At 42.3% G+C, this 24,350-nt stretch overlaps 1 protein-coding gene across 7 annotated transcripts in view; it reads right to left on the bottom strand.

The window, feature by feature from the left end:
• Positions 1–24,108, bottom strand: part of LOC110502696 (3-hydroxy-3-methylglutaryl-CoA lyase, cytoplasmic) — a 32,828-nt gene extending 8,720 nt beyond the window's left edge. Inside the window, exons 1-8 of one of the 7 annotated variants that reach the window (XM_021580927.3) lie at positions 23,995–24,101; positions 18,751–18,937; positions 17,787–17,864; positions 14,091–14,198; positions 13,532–13,627; positions 13,160–13,308; positions 11,924–11,987; positions 11,533–11,721 (exon numbers count right to left, since the gene is read on the bottom strand). In XM_021580927.3, the coding sequence (XP_021436602.2) occupies positions 11,533–11,721; positions 11,924–11,987; positions 13,160–13,308; positions 13,532–13,627; positions 14,091–14,198; positions 17,787–17,864; positions 18,751–18,846 (780 nt within the window). In that variant the 5' untranslated portion in view covers positions 18,847–18,937; positions 23,995–24,101. Of the gene's footprint in view, positions 1–11,532; positions 11,722–11,923; positions 11,988–13,159; positions 13,309–13,531; positions 13,628–13,906; positions 14,053–14,090; positions 14,199–17,786; positions 17,865–18,625; positions 18,688–18,750; positions 19,129–23,994 lie in introns of those variants that run through there. The other 6 variants (XM_021580926.3, XM_021580931.3, XM_021580929.3 and 3 more) reach the window with 6 other exon arrangements.
• Positions 24,109–24,350: the final 242 nt, after the last annotated feature.

Genomic DNA, 24,350 nt, shown 5'->3' with positions numbered 1-24,350 from the left:
TTGCGTTATATGTCGGACCCCAGTAAGACTAGCTGTCGCTATTGGAGTCGGCTAATGGGGATCCTAATAAATCAAATTCATATCAACCAAAAATCTAAGTTAAAGAATAGGACTAAATCAAATCAAACTTATTTTTTGTTCATTTAAAGTTTGATTAGATTAGATTTAGTCCTATTAATTAACTTAGATTTTTGGTTGATATGAATTTGATTTATTAGGATCCCCATTAGCCGACTCCAATAGCGACAGCTAGTCTTACTGGGTTTTTTTTGGTTGAGCTGGATACATGAATCCAACATATGAATTATTCATTTTTAGACATACTGGATATTGAATTGTGTTTGGTTTTCAATGCAAACAAATATCACAATTTCTGCTTGGATAGTTCCACCTGTGCCACTTACTTACTTAGTCTGGCTTTAATTCCAGTTTGTCCACAAATTAATAATTGATATGTTGGATTCACATATCCATCTCACCAAAAATCTAAGTTAATGGTGGGAACTGTCGCCGGAAGCTCTGGACTGGGAACTGTCGCCGGAAGCTCTGGACTGGGAACTGTCGCCGGAAGCTCTGGACTGGGAACTGTCGCCAGCACAACGCACAACGCACAACGCATCCTGGACAAATGACCACCTTCGCACGGCAAGTGCGGGAAGCTGGCACAGAACGCACCGGGCTGTGAATTCGCACTGGAGACACAGTGCATATCACCGCAAAACATGGTGCCTGACCGGTCACACGCTCCCAACTGTGAGTACTGGGAGTTGGCTCTGGTTCAAAAGCTGGCTCCGCCAACCCCCCCGGGTGCCCCCCCCAAAAAATATTTTTGAGGCTGCCTCTCGGGCTTCCGTCGTGGCCGCGAACCCCGGTGTCGTCGTTGTTCCTCTCTCGCTGCCGCCGTCTGCTTCCATGGAAGGCGATCCTTTCCAGTCAGGATCTCCTCCCATGTCCAGGATCACTTACCGTCCAAGATATCCTCCCACGTCCAGGATGTCTGCTCCTCCTGGCCACGCTGCTTAGTCCGTTTGTGTTGAGATCTTCTGTCACGATCGTTATAAGGAGTGGACCAAGATGCAGCATGGTATGTTTCCATCCTTTTATTTGGAAGAGAAACTTAAAGAACAAAAACAATAAAGCGGGGAAATGGCTACCTAAATATGATCCCCAATCAGAGACAATGATAAACAGCTGCCTTTTATTGGGAACCATACCAGGCTTACATAGATATATAATTCACCTAGATAACCCACCCTTAATCACACCCCGACCTAACCAACGTAGAGAATAAAAAGCTCTCTATAGTCAGGGCGTGACAGTTAAACAATAGGACAAAGTAAAATGTAATCACATTTTAAATGCACTTTAACTAACGTTTGATTTGATTTAGCCAGTTCTTTGACTTTGATTATTGGTTGAGATGGAGACATGAATCCAACATTTCAATTCTTAATATGTAGACAAACTGGAATTAAAGCCAGACTTGTCAGTGGCACAAAATAAATACCTCCTTCAAATGTTGATACTTGGTTGCGTTGACAATAAACACAATTCAATATAACTTTTGCAATACAGTAAATAGTCTATTGAGTTGTCAACATGTTAACAAAGCATATGTTGGATTCACCTCTCGAGCTAAACCAAAAATACAAGTTATAGAATAGGATTAAGCCAGTGACCCAGATGAAACTATCCAAGCATTAGAAATGTTGATATTTGGTTATGTTGCCAACCGTATTTATTCAACCTTAAAGTGAGTAACATCTATGGCCACATTTTGAAGTTAGCCTACTGTAACTATAAATGTCTTACGTAATCATAGTTTATGTTCAAGATAGCATGCAAAGGTCGCAGGTCTGTGAAGATCTTTACAATTGCTATAAAATTTTGTGCTATTAGATGAAGCACAGTGATAACACATTACATTGTTGTATACTGTAAATACAAAATATCTGACATTGTATTCCCATTTGAACTTTTAAATAGTTGAATGCACAGTGATAACACATTTAGATGACAACAAAACCAAAAATCAGACATTGTTTTTCATTGGAATTTGGCTTTGCTTTTAGATGGTTGAAAGCATAGTGATAACACATTGGGAATTCAACAAACTTCTGGCTGACCAATGGCTCAACCAAATATTACCCCAATTTCCACATTTAAATCACGTGGTGTGCCCAGTGGGATTTGCCTTCAACCCACTTTGCTAATTCATCTTCCATTAAAGGGGCGGCAGGGTAGCCTAGTGGTTAGAGCGTTGGGCTAGTAACCGGAAGGTTGCAAGTTCAAATCCCCGAGCTGACAAGGTACAAATCTGTCGTTCTGCCCCTGAACAGGCAGTCAACCCACTGTTCCTAGGCCGTCATTGAAAATAAGAATTTGTTCTTAACTGACTTGCCTGGTTAAATAAAGGTAAAAAAAAAAATGTTAACCTTGTCATTCAGAAAAAGATTGTGGGCTTGCTTCATCCAAAATGTTCATGTCATAAAAACATCTTCAGTCTGGTAGACACGTTTAATTATTCTTGTCGAATACCTTTACGTTTCATTAAGACATTATGAACCATAGAGAAGTTTTACCAGATGTTTATTCTCATATCATGATATGATGTTGTTTTTAGGTTGGCTTTTAAACATGATTTATATGCTCCAATAGAGAACCTGAGTTTTATACAGTTATCAACAGCCACGTGACAAAAACGTTGTAGGCCTGCCTACACAGCTTCACTTGTTACTTTCAGGATGGGGGAAAACGACTATATGATATGCCTCTGAGGACCTCGGGCCTCAAAGCTATCAGGTTATTTACAACAGCCTCGGAACCTTGCGTCTTCATCGGGACAAATTATGAAGCCAAGCATCTATTTTTCAGAAGCATCGCAGATTAAGATATCCGCAAGGTTTTCCACATAACAGCAACCGTCAGGAGAATATTAAAGACGTTTTCCTGCTTCCTTGGCAGAGCCAGATGTCAGAGGATCCCATGATGAGACAAAATTAACTTGCTTATCCTCCCACTGACCCCGCTGTGGCACGGGGACACATCAGACTGAAACCATGAAGAACTTCTGTCCTTGAGGGACAGACCCAAACAAACAAAAATAATGGAAGCACCGTTTGTTCTCTGACTAAGGGTCATAATTGGTGCCTTTTCTCAGAGAAAAGGGTCTATTTTATCCAGGGGCTGTCTCAGCCGCCTGTAATTGCTGTTTGTGTTGGCTAAAGTGATCCACTCCGGTGTGCACTGCGCAAGAGATTTCCAGACCTTAGTTAACTCCAGGGCAGGATATTGTATTGGGCAGACTTTTTTGTTGTGTAAACACAGAGTTGTAATTTACCGTGCCAAACCTCTCGCATTCTGCCGCTAACTGCGAGAGTGCCAGATGGTCTCCGGTGGACCAGGGCACACCAAGAGCACAGCAATCACTTTCGACAGTACGTCTGATTTCTGCTGCTATATGGGACGAAATACGCACAGGGACTGGTGGTCAGAAGGTCCAAATTGCCAGCATTCAATTAGCCTCTCACAGCTCAGAAACCAGATGTGAACTGGCTGTTAAAGAGCCACATTCAGTGAGCCGTGGAGGTATAAAAACAATGCATTCCTGACAAAATAAACTTTATGGTGTGCTCTGGCTGTTCACATCATATGATATGGGATTATGGAAGGCGGCTTATATACTGTAAGTGAACAACTTGAGAGATGGCCACACTCTTTCCCAGTATTGTTTGTTTTAAGTGTGGCCGTGCGTCAGTTGGGGCAGAATGGGTATGTTCATTGAAGGGTTTGAGGCAGCAAGGTTTCGCCAACTCAGCCTTGACATTTCTCTACATAAACTGTGGAACTGAAGGAGATTGTATTCAATGGTAGCTCGCAAGGCTGACACATTTCTAACCTGGGGCAGCCCTTTCCAGCAATAAATAAATCCTGCCACTGTAAAGCCACAACCTCTTCCTTGATATTTGTGGCTAATAGGGAGGTAGACAAAAACATAAATGGATTACTCAGAAGACCTTAAAGCATGAAAACCATCTATTGTCTTGTTTGACTATGGAGGTCATTGGCCAAGTAGAGACCACGCTCTTAAAGAAAGCACCTCTTACATTATAAACCACTCAAAGCATTTGACTACCAAGGTTTGTACAGTAAGCTGAAGGAGTAATTCAAACTAAATTAATACAACATTTTGCCTCATGGGCTAAACCACTTCCTGTGCCAATCTATCCTTGTTGTTTGTAGAGTTTACTTTAATATGCGTGGTTTTTAGAATATTAAAATACACATTTTCCACCTTGGGATGCAGCAAGTACTTCATGTTAACATAAGGTTCCTCTTTAATAAGGCACCATTTATTTGTGTGTTCGTGCTCTAAAGAGACCATGCAAAGGGGAACGTTGTCTTGGGCCTGGATTCAATCCGTGTCGCGGAAGTATCATGGAAGATCCGCATTAAAATGTAAAGATAAATTCCGATTGAGCAGACATACTGTATGCAGCGTTTAGCATGAATGCAGTCAGCGTTTAGCGTAAATGCAGTCAGCGTTTAGCATGAATGCAGTCAGCGTTTCGCGTAAATGCAGTCAGCGTTTCGCGTAAATGCATTCTCCGGGAACGCTGGAACATTGCCATTAAATCAAAATTGAGCTATTAAGTGGATCTTCCTTGATACTTCTGTGATACGGATTGAATCCAGCCCTTGGTGCCAAGCGCACACGGAGAGGAATATTTTTCACCAAGTTACTGGCTTTCCTCATTGTGGTCACCTGGCAGATACACTGACTCCTGCACCACAAGCCTATTCTAATAAGCTAATATCCTCAGCAGGCAATTAAATGGGAGTTCCTTGTAGTCTGTCATGTTGGCAATATTGCCAGATCACAAGCCATTTTTAGGGAAAGGTTAAAGTATTGTCATATGACGTGCTGTTGGCTAGCTAGTTATAGCACTAAACATGATTATGAACATCGCCAAGACTGTTCCAAATTCTTGTTTGAAGAGCCATTAACATTCACCTAATGTTAACACTCATTATTCCAGGGGTCTTTGCTCCTTGACCTATGAGTAAGGCTTTCGTAATCAACCATGAAACCACATGAATGGACCTGTCTAAATGTTTAGTCACTTTGTTGAAAATTGGCTGAGTTGTTTACCACTGACAGGTCTTTACACCCATCTCACTTCACTTTCATGACGCTCAACATTAGACCTACACAGCTCAAATGTAATGTCCTCTGGATTGTATGGGTTAACTCAAAACCATAGGTTTTATTGGACACGTGCCTGTTTGATTTGTCATGACCACGGTTATGAAACATTGTCATTCTAATTTCAATTTTGTCTCTGTCACTAGTGGTTCCAAAACACTTTGGTTCTGGGACCATTTGGGAGGTTTCTTGTAAACCACAAGTGAACATAAACATCTCTATCCAGGACCCCGGCAAAAATCACTACCCAGCAGGAATTAGCTACAACCCATTAGTGGGTCTCTCAAGTCACCATTTGTAAAACACTCATCTAGAATATTTAGATGTATTGGACAAGATGGAATAGTGTCCCTTACTGATCCACTTACACCCATTATCAGAATAGCATCCATACTTTCCACTAAATATTTAGAGAGAGTCACAAGATTAAAACCCTGTCAATGAGCTTTGGCTCGGACTTGTTTTGCTTAGTGTAGAGGAGCTAACCATGAGTACAGATGTAGGATCTTAATTTGATCTATATTGTCACAGCAAAAGTAATCCTGCAGAAACAGAACGTTTAGTCCATAATGTTGCTTGATCGGTGGTTAGGCTATTAGGTGGCCAAAAGTAGTCTACATGAAAAGTGAAATACTGTTAATATAACCATGTGTTAGTGTGGGTTTTCAGTGAATTTATGTAAATCACAAAGCTCATCCGCATTTCCTGCGGTGCAGGAAAATTCTCAGCAAGATCCTACATCCGTAAGAACAGGTCTGAATTCTCAGCCAAGAGCGTCTGGCTACACTGAGTTCTATCAATAGCCCAGCAGTCAGCTGCAGTTTACATGGAAACGTTGGGCCGGATCAAATCTATTTCCCAGCAAAGTCTGAAAAATAAAGTACATACTTTCTCATTGTGTGACCCACCAAAGGTGGGTTCGTAACAAAGGCCCCCAGAACTTCCCCAAAAAAAGGTACAAAGAGCATGGAATGTCTTTATCATGAACAAAAGCAGAGGTAACACGGTTCTGACAGGGGATGGTGGAGTTCATTTCTCTCCCAGTTGGTGGTGTGGACAACTGGCACTCAGTAATGAAAAGTCTATGATAAAATCTTTCATTTCCACTGAGGTTGTTGAGATGGGAGGAGGACAAATGGTTGTCTAAATATCCATGCCTGTTATTATTTTCAGTGGTCACGGGGCAGCTGTGATAAATCAATTTCAATGTGATCCACAGAAAGGAATTTCACCCACCCTCTGGTTCTTCTCACCCCTTGTCAAAAGTGCCCAACATTAGGATCTGTTGTAACACTATTTTTAAATACAAACCAGAATGATGATTGGTGAACATGCACAATTCTTTGAACATGGAAGTAGATAAATTCATAAGTAAAGCCATGAACCAGTGCTAAACGTTATGCAGACTTTGGGTTACTTAGGGTAAGAGGGATTGCAACACAGCATTGAAAATGGTCATAGATTTTCTTTAAGGAGAAATCTGCGGTTTAAACAATAACAAAGCCACTGATTGTCATGTACTGTCATGTTGTCTTGTCTCTGTCCTTTCCCTTCACCCTGTCTCCCTCTGCTGGTCGTGTTAGGTTACCTTTTCTCCCCCGCTTTCCCCCAGCTGTCCCTTGTCTCCTCTAACTACCCATTCACCCCGTTCCCCACCTGTTCCCTTTTTCCCTCTGATTAGGTCCCTATATCTCTCTCTGTTTCTGCTCCTGTCCTTGTCGGATTCTTGTTTGTTTGTGTCATTCATGCCTGAACCAGACTGCCGTCATGTTTGCTGTAACCTTGTCCTGTCCTGTCGGAATCTGCCGGTCCATCTGAGCCTACCTATGTTTGGTAATTAAAGAAGCTCTGTTTAAGTTGATTCGCTTTTGGGTCCTCATTCACGCACCGTAACAGAAGAATCCGACCAAGAATGGACCCAGCGACTTCGGATCCTCTCCACTCAGCCGTCGAGATCCAGGGAGCGATGCTAGGCAGACACAAGCAGGAATTGTCTGCTGCTCGACATGCCGTTGAGACCCTGGCCACCCAAGTCTCCAACCTCACAGAACAGGTTCACCATCTCGTGCGCATCAGGGAGGGGGACGAGTGGAAGACGGCGTTTAACACTCCGTTAGGGCACTTTGAATACCGGGTTCTTCCTTTCGGCCTCGCTAACGCTCCAGCTGTCTTTCAGGCATTAGTCAATGATGTCCTGAGAGACATGCTGAACATCTTTGTTTTCGTTTACCTTGACGATATCCTGATTTTTTCACCGTCACTCCAGATTCATGTTCAGCACGTTCGACGTGTCCTCCAGCGCCTTTTAGAGAATTGTCTTTTTGTGAAGGCTGAGAAGTGCACTTTTCATGCCTCCTCCGTCACATTTCTCGGTTCTGTTATTTCCGCTGAAGGCATTAAGATGGATCCCGCTAAGGTCCAAGCTGTCATTGATTGGCCCGTCCCTAAGTCACGCGTCGAGCTGCAGCGCTTTCTCGGCTTCGCGAACTTCTATCGTCGTTTCATCCGTAATTTCGGTCAGGTGGCAGCTCCTCTCACAGCCCTTACTTCTGTCAAGACGTGCTTTAAGTGGTCCGTTTCCGCCCAGGGAGCTTTTGATCTCCTCAAGAATCGTTTTACATCCGCTCCTATCCTTGTTACACCTGACGTCTCTAGACAGTTCGTTGTCGAGGTTGACGCGTCAGAGGTGGGAGTGGGAGCCATCCTTTCTCAGCGCTCCCTCTCTGACGACAAGGTCCACCCATGCGCGTATTTTTCTCATCGCCTGTCGCCGTCGGAACGTAACTATGATGTGGGTAACCGCGAACTGCTCGCCATCCGGTTAGCCCTAGGCGAATGGCGACAGTGGTTGGAGGGGGCGACCGTTCCTTTTGTCGTTTGGACTGACCATAGGAACCTTGAGTACATCCGTTCTGCCAAACGACTTAATGCGCGTCAGGCGCGTTGGGCGCTGTTTTTCGCTCGTTTCGAGTTCGTGATTTCTTATCGTCCGGGCTCTAAGAACACCAAGCCTGATGCTTTGTCTCGTCTCTTCAGTTCTTCAGTAGCCTCCACTGACCCCGAGGGGATTCTCCCTGAGGGGCGTGTTGTCGGGTTGACTGTCTGGGGAATTGAGAGGCAGGTAAAGCAAGCACTCACTCAAACTCCGTCGCCGCGCGCTTGTCCTAGGAACCTTCTTTTCGTTCCCGTTCCTACTCGTCTGGCCGTTCTTCAGTGGGCTCACTCTGCCAAGTTAGCCGGCCACCCTGGCGTTCGGGGTACGCTTGCTTCCATTCGCCAGCGTTTCTGGTGGCCCACCCGGGAGCATGACACGCGTCGTTTCGTGGCTGCTTGTTCGGTCTGCGCGCAGACTAAGTCCGGTAACTCTCCTCCTGCCGGCCGTCTCAGGCCGCTTCCTATTCCCTCTCGACCGTGGTCTCACATCGCCTTAGATTTTGTCACCGGACTGCCTTCGTCAGCGGGGAAGACTGTTATTCTTACGGTTGTCGATAGGTTCTCTAAGGCGGCTCATTTCATTCCCCTTGCTAAGCTTCCTTCTGCTAAAGAGACGGCACAAATCATCATCGAGAATGTTTTCAGAATTCATGGCCTTCCGTCAGACGTCGTTTCGGACAGAGGTCCGCAATTCACGTCTCAATTTTGGAGGGAGTTTTGCCGTTTGATTGGGGCTTCCGTCAGTCTCTCTTCCGGCTTTCACCCCCAGTCTAACGGTCAAGCAGAACGGGCCAATCAGACTATTGGTCGCATCTTACGCAGTCTTTCTTTTCGCAACCCTGCGTCTTGGTCAGAACAGCTCCCCTGGGCAGAATACGCCCACAACTCGCTTCCTTCGTCTGCGACCGGGCTATCTCCTTTTCAGAGTAGCCTCGGGTACCAGCCTCCGTTGTTCTCATCTCAGTTCGCCGAGTCCAGCGTCCCCTCCGCTCAGGCTTTTGTCCAACGTTGCGAGCGCACCTGGAAGAGGGTCAGGTCTGCACTTTGCCGTTATAGGGCGCAGACTGTGAGAGCTGCTAATAAGCGTAGAACGAAGAGCCCTAGATATTGTCGCGGTCAGAGAGTTTGGCTCTCCACTCAGAACCTTCCCCTTAAGACGGCTTCTCGCAAGTTGACCCCGCGGTTCATTGGTCCATTCCGTATCTCTCAGGTCATTAATCCTGTCGCAGTGCGACTTCTTCTTCCGCGATATCTTCGTCGCGTCCACCCGGTCTTCCATGTCTCCTGTGTTAAGCCCGTTCTTCGCGCCCCCGCTCGTCTTCCCCCCCCCCCCCCCATCCTTGTCGAGGGCGCACCTATCTACAGGGTCCGTAAAATCTTGGACATGCGTCCTCGGGGCCGTGGTCATCAGTACCTAGTTGACTGGGAGGGGTACGGTCCTGAGGAGAGGAGTTGGGTTCCCTCTCGGGACGTGCTGGACCGTGCGCTGATTGATGATTTCCTCCGTTGCCGCCAGGTTTCCTCCTCGAGTGCGCCAGGAGGCGCTCGGTGAGTGGGGGGGTACTGTCATGTACTGTCATGTTGTCTTGTCTCTGTCCTTTCCCTTCACCCTGTCTCCCTCTGCTGGTCGTGTTAGGTTACCTTTTCTCCCCCGCTTTCCCCCAGCTGTCCCTTGTCTCCTCTAACTACCCATTCACCCCGTTCCCCACCTGTTCCCTTTTTCCCTCTGATTAGGTCCCTATATCTCTCTCTGTTTCTGCTCCTGTCCTTGTCGGATTCTTGTTTGTTTGTGTCATTCATGCCTGAACCAGACTGCCGTCATGTTTGCTGTAACCTTGTCCTGTCCTGTCGGAATCTGCCGGTCCATCTGAGCCTACCTATGTTTGGTAATTAAAGAAGCTCTGTTTAAGTTGATTCGCTTTTGGGTCCTCATTCACGCACCGTAACACTGATTTTGTAAATAGCTGAGGGACGGGGCTGGCGAAATGTTCAAATTCATAGACAGAGTTATGGAAGCAAGAACTGACCATCCATGAAATCAAAATTATAGTTTTAACCATCTTTTGAGGCTATAGAGTGTGTGTTTACAATGACTTTCTTTACAAATAAATTAGTAAAACAAGCTTATATTTTGTGTTCTGATGAGGTAAGTTAATTGAACTAAGCTCATTATGCATTTATAAGTTATATTCTTCAAGAATGAATAGCTGTATATCATTCATTTAAAATTCCCCAAATGGATGTAGCAATCACAGATTTCCCCTTTAAGTGGATAATTCGTTTTTCTTGACGTCTAGATTTTTCTCTTTTTGAAATGTCTTATACACTTGACCGTGACTCACATTTCTCAATGAATCCAGCGATAGTCACTGCAACCTCCCTGGCTCAGTTACATAGTTGCTGCTGAGGACGGGTTTCTTTCGCATTCTCCATTTGCCATGTGTTTCTTAGCAGGCCAATGAAAGGATCATTTTCCCTGTGCCCTTTAAGTGCAGCATTGTCAGATAGTTCAACAACCAAGCGACAGATGAGTTGGGAGCCCCTCAGGGCTGGCCCGTCTCCCCCTCGCACTCAGTACCTTTGTCAAGGCCAGGGCACTGTCATGTGAAACAGACACCGAATAGGTAAGCCTTTGTGTGAACCCCCTCACATCTGCTGACCCACCCAGCCCCCAAAGAGCATCCCTCCACTGCCGAGGATGACAAACTGGGAGACAGAGCACAATGGGTGCCCCAGAGAACTGATACAGCCATGTCTACATTACCGCTAGTTTATGTCCCGACTGAATCTCAAGTTATAGGTTCACTCCAGAGAGGTGGTGAAAAACACCATAGAAAGAGGGCTATTACAGGAAGCTTTTGTACAACTTAATTAGATTTTGTGGTCTAAGGAAAGGATGAAGCTTTATTAATGATCCGTGAAAGACTCTTTTATTCTCTTTAATGTAGGTGCTGGAAATAAGAGAGCCAGTGGACCTATCTTATGTTCATTATGATTCTGGGATTTTTTGGGGTGGGCAGTTTTTGTGTTATTTTCCTTTGTTGGGGACTCCCAGATCATGTTCCCAATTCCAAATGGAGTGATTTGTCTCTCCTATTTTCATATGTCATATTGTAACAGATACCTTTGTTTTTGTTATTTATGAATATATTTTCCGTCACGCAAACAATGCTTCCTCAATTCTCACATAAAACTGAGCACATAAGTTTGGCACACAAAATAGGATACCATCTATGACCGACCACTTGATAATGTCACACTACCACATTGTTACTTACCATGCAGCCTTTCTCAAAAATGTTGCTAGATTTGAGTAAAACCCCACTTTATCAGGGTCTCTAAAAATAACATGATTGACATAAACCATATTGCGCCTTACTCTCAGTGGTTACCTGCAGTGCGGTTAGGATGTTGGCCAGGGCCTGGCCGTAAGTGTCATGGCAGTGAACGGCCAGAGCGCTGCTGGGTACCTCCTTCTTGACGCTGTGTAACATCTTGGCCATGGAGCCTGGGGTGCCTACGCCGATAGTATCCCCCAGAGACACCTCGTAGCAGCCCAGTTCATACAACCTCTTCACCACCTATAGCCAAGAATAGAGCAACTTAACAAAACAAGTCCCTTGGACATACAGGAGAAACAGACAGGAGCTCATAGCTACAGCATTACAGACATCTGAATGTTTTCTCTTTGTCTAGAAAAGGAAATCGGTCCTTATGGGGATTTGACATTGTTTAGATTACATGTACACATATAAAGTAGGCAATGCAGAAATTGTGTCTTACCTCTGCAACTTTAGTGGATTCAATGGGTCCCTCATATGGACATCCTAGTGCACAAGAAACATATCTAAAAGAAAACATACATGGGTCATAAACACACATGGCATATATTAATACATGGGTCATAAACACACATGGCATATATTAATACATGGGTCATAAACACACATGGCATATATTAATACATGGGTCATAAACACACATGGCATATATTAATACATGGGTCATAAACATGTAAACTTTGGTAAATGTCACAAAGTGAATTGTACTAAAAATGTAATCTCTCTCTTGTCAAAAACTCATATAATTTATTCTGTCTGTCATTAGAATTATGGTAGAGCATAAAATGAACAGCTCTTTTTTTCTCAATTCACTAGCCGCTAACTGCCAGAGCAATATAGACTTCACATTTTATATCGAATTGGTGTTGAATATCTTGTTATATGTTCCTTATGTTGTTGACAGTAGTAATGAGAAATTATGCAGGGGGATGAAGTCAAACTATATGTCTATTCCATATGTGTAGGAAATGTTCACCGCTTGAAATAGTGGACAACATGTGAAAAGTAGAAAATGTTTCTCTTGGGCTCTCGGTCGTTAGACGATACTTCAGTTTGTAACCGGAATTTCCAGCAAGTTCTAGCTGGACTCCAGGGAAGGGAGTGCTGCCCTAACCATCTCCAACAGCCGGCATTAAATCACATTTGCCAGAACGCCTGTGTCAAACTGATGCGTTGCCATGTCAATGTGCAGTTGTTTGGGTGAAAGGGGTGCTACTGTACCACTGAATTTAAACATGCTTCATGTCAGCGGTTCTGTACGGTACATCTGGACTTGTAGTTGCAGTAACACATAGAGCGATGCAGTGCACATCTGGAACTTCGCTTATTAACCTACTATTTCTGGAGTCATTTAATGCTGTGTTCCTTTGCTAATAGAGAGAGTAACAATAGGCCTCTGAAACATTTCACTGTAGTGTTTTCAATGTCTCAAGTTGTTAATGTAAACATACGCTATTTCACAACACACCTGCGAAGTGAACACACATGTTTAACTAACTATTTTGTTTATCATCAACATCAACTCTTGCACTGATAACTTGATTGTAATTTGAGTAAAGAAATTGCATTTTGCATTGTTCATGGTAGATATCAGCTATAGAGCCTATGGAATGAATGCAAGATGTTAAAGTCAAATCGTTTTACTCTGGTGAAGAAGCAAGTGAGGAATGATACAAACCCACGGACTGGAATCTGTCGTTGTTTGGCAGTGCAAATTACTTCCTCAAACCTCAGAATGCTCTCATCTATAGAGCAGTTGATGTTTTTCCTACTGAAGGTCTCAGATGCAGACCCAAACACGGCCACTTCAGTAGCACCAGCTGCAACCTTCAACAGGACAGAAGGAAGTTGCAACAGATATTAATTCTTTAGATATAATATTATGTAACACACAATCACTGTAAAACGTTTCCATTAATCTCAGGCATAAAGTGTACTCAGCTTTGATGTAGCACTATATATATTAACGGTAGTCATATCGGGGGAGCCTGGGGAGATATCTGTTCATTTTGAAGAGTGTGATTTCTTGCATGAATAATGAAATGCTTACAGCATCCTGAAAGCCATGCATGTTGGGTGTCAGAACTGGATAACGAACATGAGAAGATCTGTGGATGGCTTGAAGTACTTCAGTGTGGTCCGCCATCTGGACAACAGACAAAAGCATAAGCATGTTTACAAAACATATCAACAAAGTATAGTCTCTTCCCATAGCTGCTGGTGAAGCGCCCTGCAACTGGCAAGTGAGACTAGTGTGTAAAACTTACATTCACCAGAAGCTCATGTAGAAATAGAGCTAGCTGTTCCACATCATCTCTCAATACTCAATACTAACACAGTCATCTGTAGTTTATTTAATGAGGTGAGATGTCTTATATTTTACAGGTCACAGTTGTAAATGAGAACTTGTTCTCAACTAGCCTACCTGGTTAAATAGAGTTGAAATAAAAAATAAATAAGAAGGATTTCCCCCCCAAAACATCTGCGGGTCTAGGGAATAACTGTGATGATGGAGAAGCAGGTTTCCCCTTCGTAGTCCTGGGGAGAACAATAAGAGCCTAATAAAATCACTCAGCACACTTTCTGGGCACACAAAGAAGAGTTATTACCTGCGGTACCCACTTTGAAGACACAAAACTGGTGGCCTCGATCACAGACAGGCCTGTTTCTGAGAGCATGTCTATCAGCTGGATTTTGACTCCTGTTGGAACCATTTCCTGGAAAACAATGACATGGAGACCAGCTCTTTCAGGATCTGATTCTGATCCCCTCTCAAGATTGGAGGTATACGTGGAGTGGACATCTGGGCAATTCAGCTGCAATGTCTTTGCAATCAGAGTAATTTACAGCACTCACCTGCTACTTGTACTTACTCCAGACATATTTCCTACAGTTACAGCGTGTACTACCCCCAGAGTTTCACTTTGTCCTCATGTCAATCTGTACAGCCACAGCAGACTTGAATATGGGAATGATACATTTGTGACATACTATACTCATACTAAACATTCAACATATGAGCCATCTGGTAAAATTTTGTCATGTTTCACATAGATTTCAAGGGCAGTTGGTGTTCATTTGATCAATCACTTTTTTGAGAAGAAAATGTGAAACACATGCCTTGGGTAATCATAGAAAAATAATCCATATGTTTAAGGGGATCATCAAATCAACCCGGAATCAATCAAAAGGATTGTTACATAATACAAAACTAAATGTGGGCTTGCCACAAAGGAAGTAAGCTTTCAGCTTTCAGATGTCATACTGAGTTTGTAATGGTGTAGTGTGTAGTGAACATAAATCATTTGTAGGGGAGACCGGGGTTGTTTTCACACGTTTTACTCTCATGTGTATTTCTCAGGACCAATATATCTTACAAGACTCTTTTCAATATTAGAAAGACCAAGGTCTTGGGTTGAAATGGGAACATTTTTATCCTCATATCTTATACCAACTTGGAGTTATTTGCCATCAAACACACTCTGTCAATTTCTGACAAGCAGACCCATTGCGGGGTTGGATGTCACACTATGGGGTTGGTCGTCACAATGTTTGCTAGTAGCTCATTCCTTTTGCAACAGGAAATAAACAGAGTCTTAGAAATAGCCTTTCTTTGGTTGAACGATATTCCTAACAAAATTGAGCATTTATGCCTTAAGAATAACATGACATTTTGAGTAAATTTGTGTATGCATGTTCAGCTTTTATGCATGTGTGTGTGTGCGCGTGTGCGTGTGTGTGCGTGTGTGTGTGTGTGGTTTTGTAACCGACAAAAAATATGTGTTTGAAAGAGAGGCAATGAAGGGAGCTCTTTATAGCACAAGCACAAAAAAAGCTTGGAATTTATTGTATACTGGCAGTGGTAATGTTGATAATGACAACCAACCCCATATTCCAGGTGACAACCATCCCCTGAGACACAGGGCCATAACTAGGATTTTTGTTTTAGTGAGGTCCAGAAGGGGGGGGACTCTCTCAGCCTCACCACTGAGCGCCACATCACTGTCTGTCTCAGGAGCCTACTCTCTTTAAAGCAATGTTTTTATTAGAACTTAGTAGTGTATTTTTTGCTCCTGCTGAGGTAGGCTCCGTTTAACATTAGCTTCTTATTTCATCCTTCTAGCTAGATAAGTAATACTAACCAGAGACCTTAAATGTTACTGCAATAGAAGTATCTGCTGGCAGATAGCCACCTGACTGATATATCTATAAGTGACTATTTACCAGTTGGGCACTTTCTGAGAGTCTGTAGGGATGTCTATAGACACGTCAGGAGTCACGGGACGGCTTTAAAATTGCCTTTCGTCCGACATCCCGCAAACACACTGTCAGCAGCATCTCTAGACTAGTTGCCTATTGAGCTGACTGAGAAATGGGGTAGTTTATTTCAGGTCACCCTCGACCTGTGCAGCGAGAGGGCTTAGTTAGACGCTTGAGAGAGTGGTGAATGTGCTGCTAAAAAGGCAAATCTGTGAGGCAAATCCAGGGGACGCAGGCGAACATAACGAACAAACCACTGTTTATGATTCCACTCGTTTGGAAAGAGGCAGACACGATTAGATCTCAGTCAGATCAAGAGTATAAGAAATCTGCCCTTTGATCAACGCTGGAGCAATAATTAGATGTTGACTCATAATTGCTTTTCTTCATGGTATACATTTTTTTATTGTGCACAATATATATATATATATAGCCAATATATATATATAGTTTAAATGTATTTGGCTAAGGTGTATGTAAACTTCCAACTTCAACTGTATATATATATATATATATACAGTTGAAGTCGGAAGTTTACGTACACCTTAGCCAAATACATTTAAACTCAGTTTTTCACAATTCCTGACATTTAATCCTAGTAAAAAGTCTCTGACCTAGGTCAGTTAGTATCACCACTTCATTTTAAGAATGTGAAATGTCAGAAAAATAGCAGAGATCATTTTTTATTTCAGTTTTTATTTCTTTCATCACATTCCCAGTGGGTCAGAAGTTAACATACACTCAATTAGTATTTGGTAGTATTGCCTTTAAATTGTTTAACTTGGGTCAAACAGTTCGGGTAGCCTTCCACAAGCTTCCCACAATAAGTTGAGTGAATTTTGGACCATTCCTCCTGACAGAGCTGGTGTAACTGAGTCAGATTTGTAGGCCTCCTTGCTCGCACACACTTTTTCACTAGGAAATTTTCTATAGGATTGAGGTCAGGGCTTTGTGATGGCCATTCCAATACCTTGACTTTGTTGTCCTTAAGCCATTTTGCCACAACTTTGGAAGTATGCTTGGGGTCATTGTCCATTTGGAGGATCCATTTGCGACCAAGCTTCAACTTTCGGACTGATGTCTTGAGATGTTGCTTGAATAAATCCACATAATTTTCCATCCTCATGATGTTATCTATTTTGTGAAGTACACCAGTCCCTCCTGCACGACATGATGCTGCCACCCCCATGCTTCATGGTTGGGATGGTGTTCTTCTGCTTGCAAGTCTCCCCTTTTTCCTCCAAATATAACAATGTTCATTATGGTCAAACAGTTCTATTTTTGTTTCATCAGACCAGAGGACATATCTACAAAAAGTACGATCTTTGTCCTCATGTGCAGATGCAAACCGTAGTCTGGCTTTTCAATGGTGGTTTTGGAGCAGTGGTTTCTTCCTTGCTGAGCTGCCTTTCAGGTTATGTCGATAGGACTCGTTTTACTGTGGATATAGATACTTTTGTACCTGTTTCCTCCAGCAGCTTCACAAGGTCCTTTGCTGTTTTTCTGGGATTGATTTTCACTTTTCGCACCAAAGTATGTTCATCTCTAGGAGACAGAACGCGTCTCCTTCCTGAGTGGTATGGCGGCTGCATGGTCCCATGGTGTTTATACTTGAGTACTATTGTTTGTACAGATGAACATGGTACCTTCAGGCGTTTGGAAATTGCTCCCAAGGATGAACCAGCCTTGTGGAGGTCTTCAATTTATTTTCTGAGGTCTTGGCTGATTTCTTTTGAGTTTCCCATGATGTCAAGCAAAGAGGCACTGAGTTTGAAGGTAGGCCTTGAAATACATCCACAGGTACACCTCCAATTGACTCAAATTATGTCAATTAGCCTATCAGAAGCTTCTAAAGCCATGACATAATTTTCTGGAATTTTCCAGGCTGTTTAAAGGCACAGTCAACTTAGTGTGTGTAAACTTCTGACCCACTGGAATTGTGATACAGTGAATTATATGTGAAATAATCTGTCTGTATTTGGGTGTTCATGGGTGGTGGGGGTTCTGTGTATTGTCAGATGGGTGACTGTGACTAAAAGATTTACCTTTTCATTTTGAAGTCCGTCTCTTGGCCCGACTTCAACTATTTTAACAAACTCTGGGTATTCATGTGTTAAAGCGCGCTAAAAACGGAAAAATGAAAATAAAGAGTAATGTTAGATGTTGAACATATCAGCTTTACAGATAAGCAGCCCTAAACCCGAAAGAGCAAGCAATGCAGATGCAGAAGCACGGTGGCTAGGAAAAACTACCTAGAAGGCAGGAACCTAGGAAATAACCTAGAGAGGAACCAAGCTCTGAGGTACAGCCAGTCCTCTTCTGGCAGTCTCTTCTGGCTGTAGCACTAACACATGATTATTTGTACCTTCAACTCTGTTTCTCTTCTCCCATAATGTGTGTTACAACCTTAATCCCTTACGCCAGAACAATTGAGCTTCAGGTCACTGCTGGCGCTTTAATAATGCATGAAATGTTTTCTTTAAACTGTCAAATGTGTGTCAGTTTTGAGTATCTAAATGTATCTGGTCAATTTGACAGTTGACAACAAAACCAGTCTACCAACAACAATATTACAGAGTTTGGGATGTTATACCTGACTAGTAACTCATCTAACTATAGCAGAGGGAACAGATGTGCGGACGAGCGGAAGTTAAAGGGTTCTCACTTGATGCACTCTCTCTATCTGACAATAAAAATACTTCAAACAGACAATGCGAGAGGAACAGGATCCTGCTTTTAGGCCTCAAGTCAACAGTGGTACAATACTAAACAAATTGGTTATTACTTAATAGGCACACTAATTATTTGATATGCTCTAATCACGACAATGGAATTTATTCCGAAATAGAGCATTTGCACAATGTGATGTCACTTGATATAGTACCTGTTTCTACGTCCCTTGCTGATTTCCCCTCTCTGTCCGTTCACATGTCCCCGCCCTGCACCCTCCCTTTATGTCATGAGTGAGTCATGTGCGTAGAGCAGCAAAAGCAAGACAACAACCCCCACCTTCTCCTCCTGCAGCCAGCGTGCTAGCCATGGATAATCCTGGATTAGTTCCTCGTAGCTCAGGCAGTGCTTCACCGTGGTGGGAAAGTTACCCATCTGAAAGGCTCCCGTTCGACCTGTAGAGCTCCCCCAGGGTCATCTGGCTCCGACACCCGCAGTGATGGATCTTTACGTTCGACTGAATCGACTGCAACAAATGTACGTGTTGGAGTACTCTGACCAATATGCTCACGCATGCAGACAGGGTGGATGACTGAGGGCCTGGGTGCCACCCTCACTAAAACAATCACATTAGAGGACGGCAGCTGAGAGCAGAGAGCCGGGAGTGACTCAGCAGTTGCTATGGCAGCCGCATCCCTAGCAGGGAAGGGATGGAGACTGAGAGAGAGGAGCGAGAGGAGAGAGAGAGAGTCAACGAGAGAGAGGGAGAGATACTAAAAGAGGGGGTGAGACAGAGAGGCACATGGATGGGATGGGAGGGTCAGTGGCTAGGTAGTTCACTGGGGACTGAAGTGTGAGCAAGTGTTTTGTCTGGACTAGCCTGACAGTGTTACAACCAACTGTGTGTGAGCTGGGCAGTCAGAAAGCGCTCAAAGGGGGAAGTGCTTGCTTGCAGAGTCTCTGGGCTTTAGAATAAGAACAGTCACACACTGCTTATTCTAGGTCCCTCACTTCCCCGTTTCAGGATGAAATCTAAGGCTTCAGGGAAACAGGCTGCTTTGATTGATCTCCTGTGACTGAAACAGCTGAAGGTTTTCCATTGCCAGGCGTGCCAGTAGCTGCCAATGTCAACGTCGTAGCGTAATAAAATCCCCTTGTAAAGCCGGGGCACAATTTACCAGAGAAAGACCCATTCTTCCTCACCCAGATGTTAACAATAGAGAGGCTTAATGAAGTCCTAGAACTGAACCCTTTCACCACAATAAGCTGCCCTGCGATGAGAGACCCCTACCCCCCACTCAGGGGGAGAGAGGGAACTTGTATGACCGTCCTATGAAAGGTCTCCAGGTCTCTTTGTGTCACTGGGCTCCCAGGTTTATGTCCATCACTTGTCACCTCCCTAAATTTGAAAACTCCCTCATGGCAGATCATTTAGAATCCCGCCCACAACCTTCTTCTAGGCCACTGAAAATAGGGAAAGGTTTCAGAAGGGAATGCCAATCCTGCCATGTTCGCAGATGGTTTCATGATAGGTGCATAAATCACTGTTAAATAGGAAGTAAGAGTTGAAATTAAATTGAAAGGTTGCTATTGTCATTTTAGTCAACTCAATCAAAACAGTTTGGCTGTAGGTTTACTATTCTGTGGAGTTTCTGAGGCAAGAAGGAGGACATGTACATTTCCTTTAAAAACTCACACCACTTTTGCTTTTTCCAAATTTTGTTGTGTTACAGCTTGAATTTTAAATGTTTTTAATTGAGATTTTGCATCACTGATCTACACACAATACCCCATAATGTCAAAGTGGAATTATGTTTTTAGAAATGTAAAGAAATTAATTAAAAGTGAAAAGCTGAAATGTCTTGAGTATTCAATCCTTTTGTTATGGCAAGCCTAAATAAGTTCAAGAGTAAAAATGTGCTAAACTTGTGTGCAATAATAGTGTTTAACATGATTTCTGAATAACTACCTCATCTCTGTACCCCAGACATACAATTATCTGTAAGCCCCCTATGTCGAACAGTGAATTTCAAACACAGATTCAACCACAAAGACCAGGGAAGTTTTCCTGTCAGTTACAGAGTTTAATGGCTCTGATAGGAAATAACTGAAGACGGATCAACAACATTGTAGTTACTCCACAATACTAACATAAATGATAGAGTGAAAAGAAGGAAGCCTGTACAGAATAAAATAGACCAAAACATGCATCCTGTGTGCAATAAGGCACTACAGTAATACTGCAAATAATGTAGCAAAGAAATTAACTTTTTGTCTTGAATACAAAGCATTACGTTTGGGGCAAATCCAATACAACATCACTCTTCATATTTTCAAGAATGGTGGTGGCTGCATCATGTCATGGGTATGCTTGTGATTGGCAAGGACTAGGGAGTTTTTGTGGATAAAAAGAAGCGGAAGAGAGCTAAGCACCAGCCTGGTCTCATAGACTAGACTTAAATGTAGATCCGGGACACAGAAATGATTATGATATGTTATGTTTGGTATGGTTAGATAAGACAGATGGTTACTTAAGGCAAAAATGAAAATAGGGTTGTTGGTCTGTGTCGATGGGTGAGCGTTTAACACAAACGTCTAGCAACCCAAAGGTTGCGAGTTTGAATCTCATCATGGACCACTTTAGCATTTTAGCTAATTAGCATATTTTCAAAAACGTACTACTTTTTAGCTACTTTGCAACTACTTAGCATGTTAGCTAACCATTCCCCTAACCCTAACCGTAACCCTTTTAGCTAAGCCTTCCCCTAACCCTAACCTTAACACTTTAACCTAACCCTTCCCCTAACCCTAACATTAACCCTTTTAGCTAAGCCTTCCCCTAACCCTAACCTTAACCCTTTAACCTAACCCTAAACATAACCCTAACCCCTAACCCTAACCCCTAACCTAGCTAATTTTAGCCAGCTAGCTAACGTTGGCCACCTAGCCACCTAACTAGAACTAGAATTCATATCATACATTTTGCAAATTCGTAACACATCATACGAAATGCGTGATGGACATCCACACATTAATACATACAATACAAAACGAACATATCATATAAAATGGAACACAAACGATTTAGGTACCGAATAATATGAAATGCTCTGAGATCAGGTTGTAAGCACAGGTAAAATCCTAGAGGAAAACCTGGTTCAGTCTGCTTTCCAACAGACACTGGAAGACAAATTCACCTTTCAACAGGACAATAACTTTAAACACAAGGAGTTGCTTACCAAGATGACAGTGAATGTTCCGGAGTGACCTAGCTGCAGTTTTGCCTTAAATCAGCTTGGAAATATATGGCGAGACTTGAAAATGGTTGTCTTGCAATGATCAACAACAAACATGACAGAGCTTGAAGGATTTTTTAAATAATAATGGTCCAATATTGTACAATCCAGGTGTGCAAAGCTCTTAGAGATTTACCCAGAAAGACTCACAGCTGTAATCACTGCCAAAGGTGATTCTAACATGTATTGACTCAGGGATTTTAATACTTATCTAATCAAGATACAGATACATTGTTTCATTTTCTATTTTAAAAGAAATTGGCAAATTCTTCCATTTTGACATTAGAGAGTATTTTGTGTAGATTTCTGACAAAAAAAGACAATTAAATCCAGCTTAATCCCACTTTGTAACATACAATACTTTTGAAGGTACAGTATCATTATAATGTATACCTGCATTACTACTCCATTTTAGATAAATGCATTAAATTGTAAAGAATTCCCACAGCAATGTGTTATTGCCAAAGCAAGTTTTCAATTCTACTCTATAGTACAATGTTATTATCTGGGGCTTGGACGAATAAGAATTGCCTCTACAGGGTACAATTTCAAAAGGCTGGAGCTGAATCTCTGACAGCTGGAGTAAACTACTTAAGTTCAATGTCCCTAACTGGGCATTTAATGTTTCCCTTACATGAGAGCTGTGCAGCTAAAAGAACAAAAATGTAGGCTCATCTTGACAAATGCCAGCTGCTAAGGGTAACTTTTAAAGGGGGGAAAGGCCCCTTAGGGGAATCCCTGCTCATTGAAAGCAATGCAGTGCAGGTGAGTGAGGATGTTTTATGTTCAAGATGCATATCAAAAGGATATTAAGATAGCTTTTTTCTTCTTTTTTAAATAGCTTTTAATAATTCATGTTAAGAAGGAAAATGAGACATTCTTCAGATCTATTGGAAAGTGAATTTAAATCTCAATCTAATTACACATGTTTCAACAATGCTTTCATAGCAAGTATATATATAAATGAATCAATGGATATGTCTGTTAAGAGCACAGAAGCACATTGGCAGTATGTCAAAACATTTCTGCACTGTTTTACTGGTAATTCCCTTGTGTGTAGAGGATCAATCTCCAGTTTAAATGCAAGTCCTATACAGAAATCCCAATACACCTCTTACCATAAAAGATAAGGCACAGTATTCATCTATTAGAGCTAAATTATATATATTTGTATCACCTCACACACTGAAGAGTAACTGATGATACAACTAATGCACATCTTGAATATTCAGGCATATGTATGGTCTGAAAGGACTCCTCCTTTCCAAATGCTTTAATTGATCAATGTTTCTCAACTTGGGTGCCAAAATAAAGATCATTTACTGCCAAGAAGTGTACACAAAACGAAATAAATGAATCTCACAAAACATGATGACTTTTCTTAATTAACAAGTGGTAGGCCTACACTTATGCAACCACTCAGCATAGCATGGGCTATAACACAATATCCTAACAGGAAAAAGATGCATCTGCATTCCTTTGTGCATCTCTTATGCACAATATATTTTAAGCATTAAACTCTTGGAGAACAAACAGATGATGAACAAATGTAGATATCAAAAATAAAAACTCAATGGCAAATGCCAACAGTTATCCTGTTAAATACCCATCTTATCTGGAAAATGTTGCTTATGAGAAATTGAGAGTATATCTTTTTATCTTCAGAAAGAAACAGATGTGGAAAAATACACTTTATATGGAGCAGGTTTTTCACATGGCATGAAAGGGTTTTGAGCTCTCAGTATACTGAAAACAAAATGGAAGAAAGAAAACAGGATCCAGATTAAATCAATTTTCATCCCTCCACCCGTCTTCAATTCTAAACCTCGGATTTGATTGAATTGCTTAAAAACACTGGTTGCAACAGAAGAGCCTTGTTCATTCTTCAACTGTGAATGCTAGAATAAGTTTCAACAATGTCCGTTATTTATGGGCAGCAGGAAAGCTTTATAAATGTACTGTTCAACCATGGAAAGTTAGCACTAAATTAGCTTCCCAGTGATTATCTGGTTGCAAAGGTATGTGTCAGCTAAATCTGGTCAGAATGGATGGATTGAGATGTGTATGTAGTCGGCATCAGATATGCTGAATAGATACAATGTGATTAAAATAAATAGATCTGTGATACATTTGTCAGAACACTTGAGAATGCATTAAAAAAACAGAATGGTTCTTAACTATTTCACATTCTACCCAACTCAACTGTGTGTAAAAGAGAGAAAAAAATGACCTCAGGGAAATATTATTTTTTGCAAACGTAAAAGCCTTTATAAAAACAGCGGGTTACCTTATACAGTTCCTTCAGGAAGGTCGACTGGCCGGGGCCAACTTTCCACAGCTTCCCTCAGAGACAGCATGTGTGTTAAAGATTACTTTGCAGTAGTCACATTGCCTAGCACCCCTTGGTTTTTGGTTACAAAAGTCACTGACCTGTGCATTGGGGCCACTGTCCCCAAATGACCATCAAGTGCAGGGCTAAGAGGGTCACGTAGGACATTCAACTTTACAAAGTAATTTCTCAACAGATTTGGATGCTCATTCCACTAAGCCGTAGTTGGCTTCGAGGCCCCTCGACCGCTTGACATGGCCTCTATGACAGCTCTATGTACAAAGCAGCAAAATGTTGATTGTTAAAGTATTGTT

This window comes from Oncorhynchus mykiss, chromosome 23 (genome assembly GCF_057628025.1).
Source record: "Oncorhynchus mykiss isolate SJ-2025 chromosome 23, ASM5762802v1, whole genome shotgun sequence".
In the NCBI taxonomy this organism is placed as follows: Eukaryota; Metazoa; Chordata; class Actinopteri; order Salmoniformes; family Salmonidae; genus Oncorhynchus; species Oncorhynchus mykiss.
Note: the sequence above shows the minus strand (reverse complement) of the source record. Positions and strands in the feature narration are given on the sequence as shown.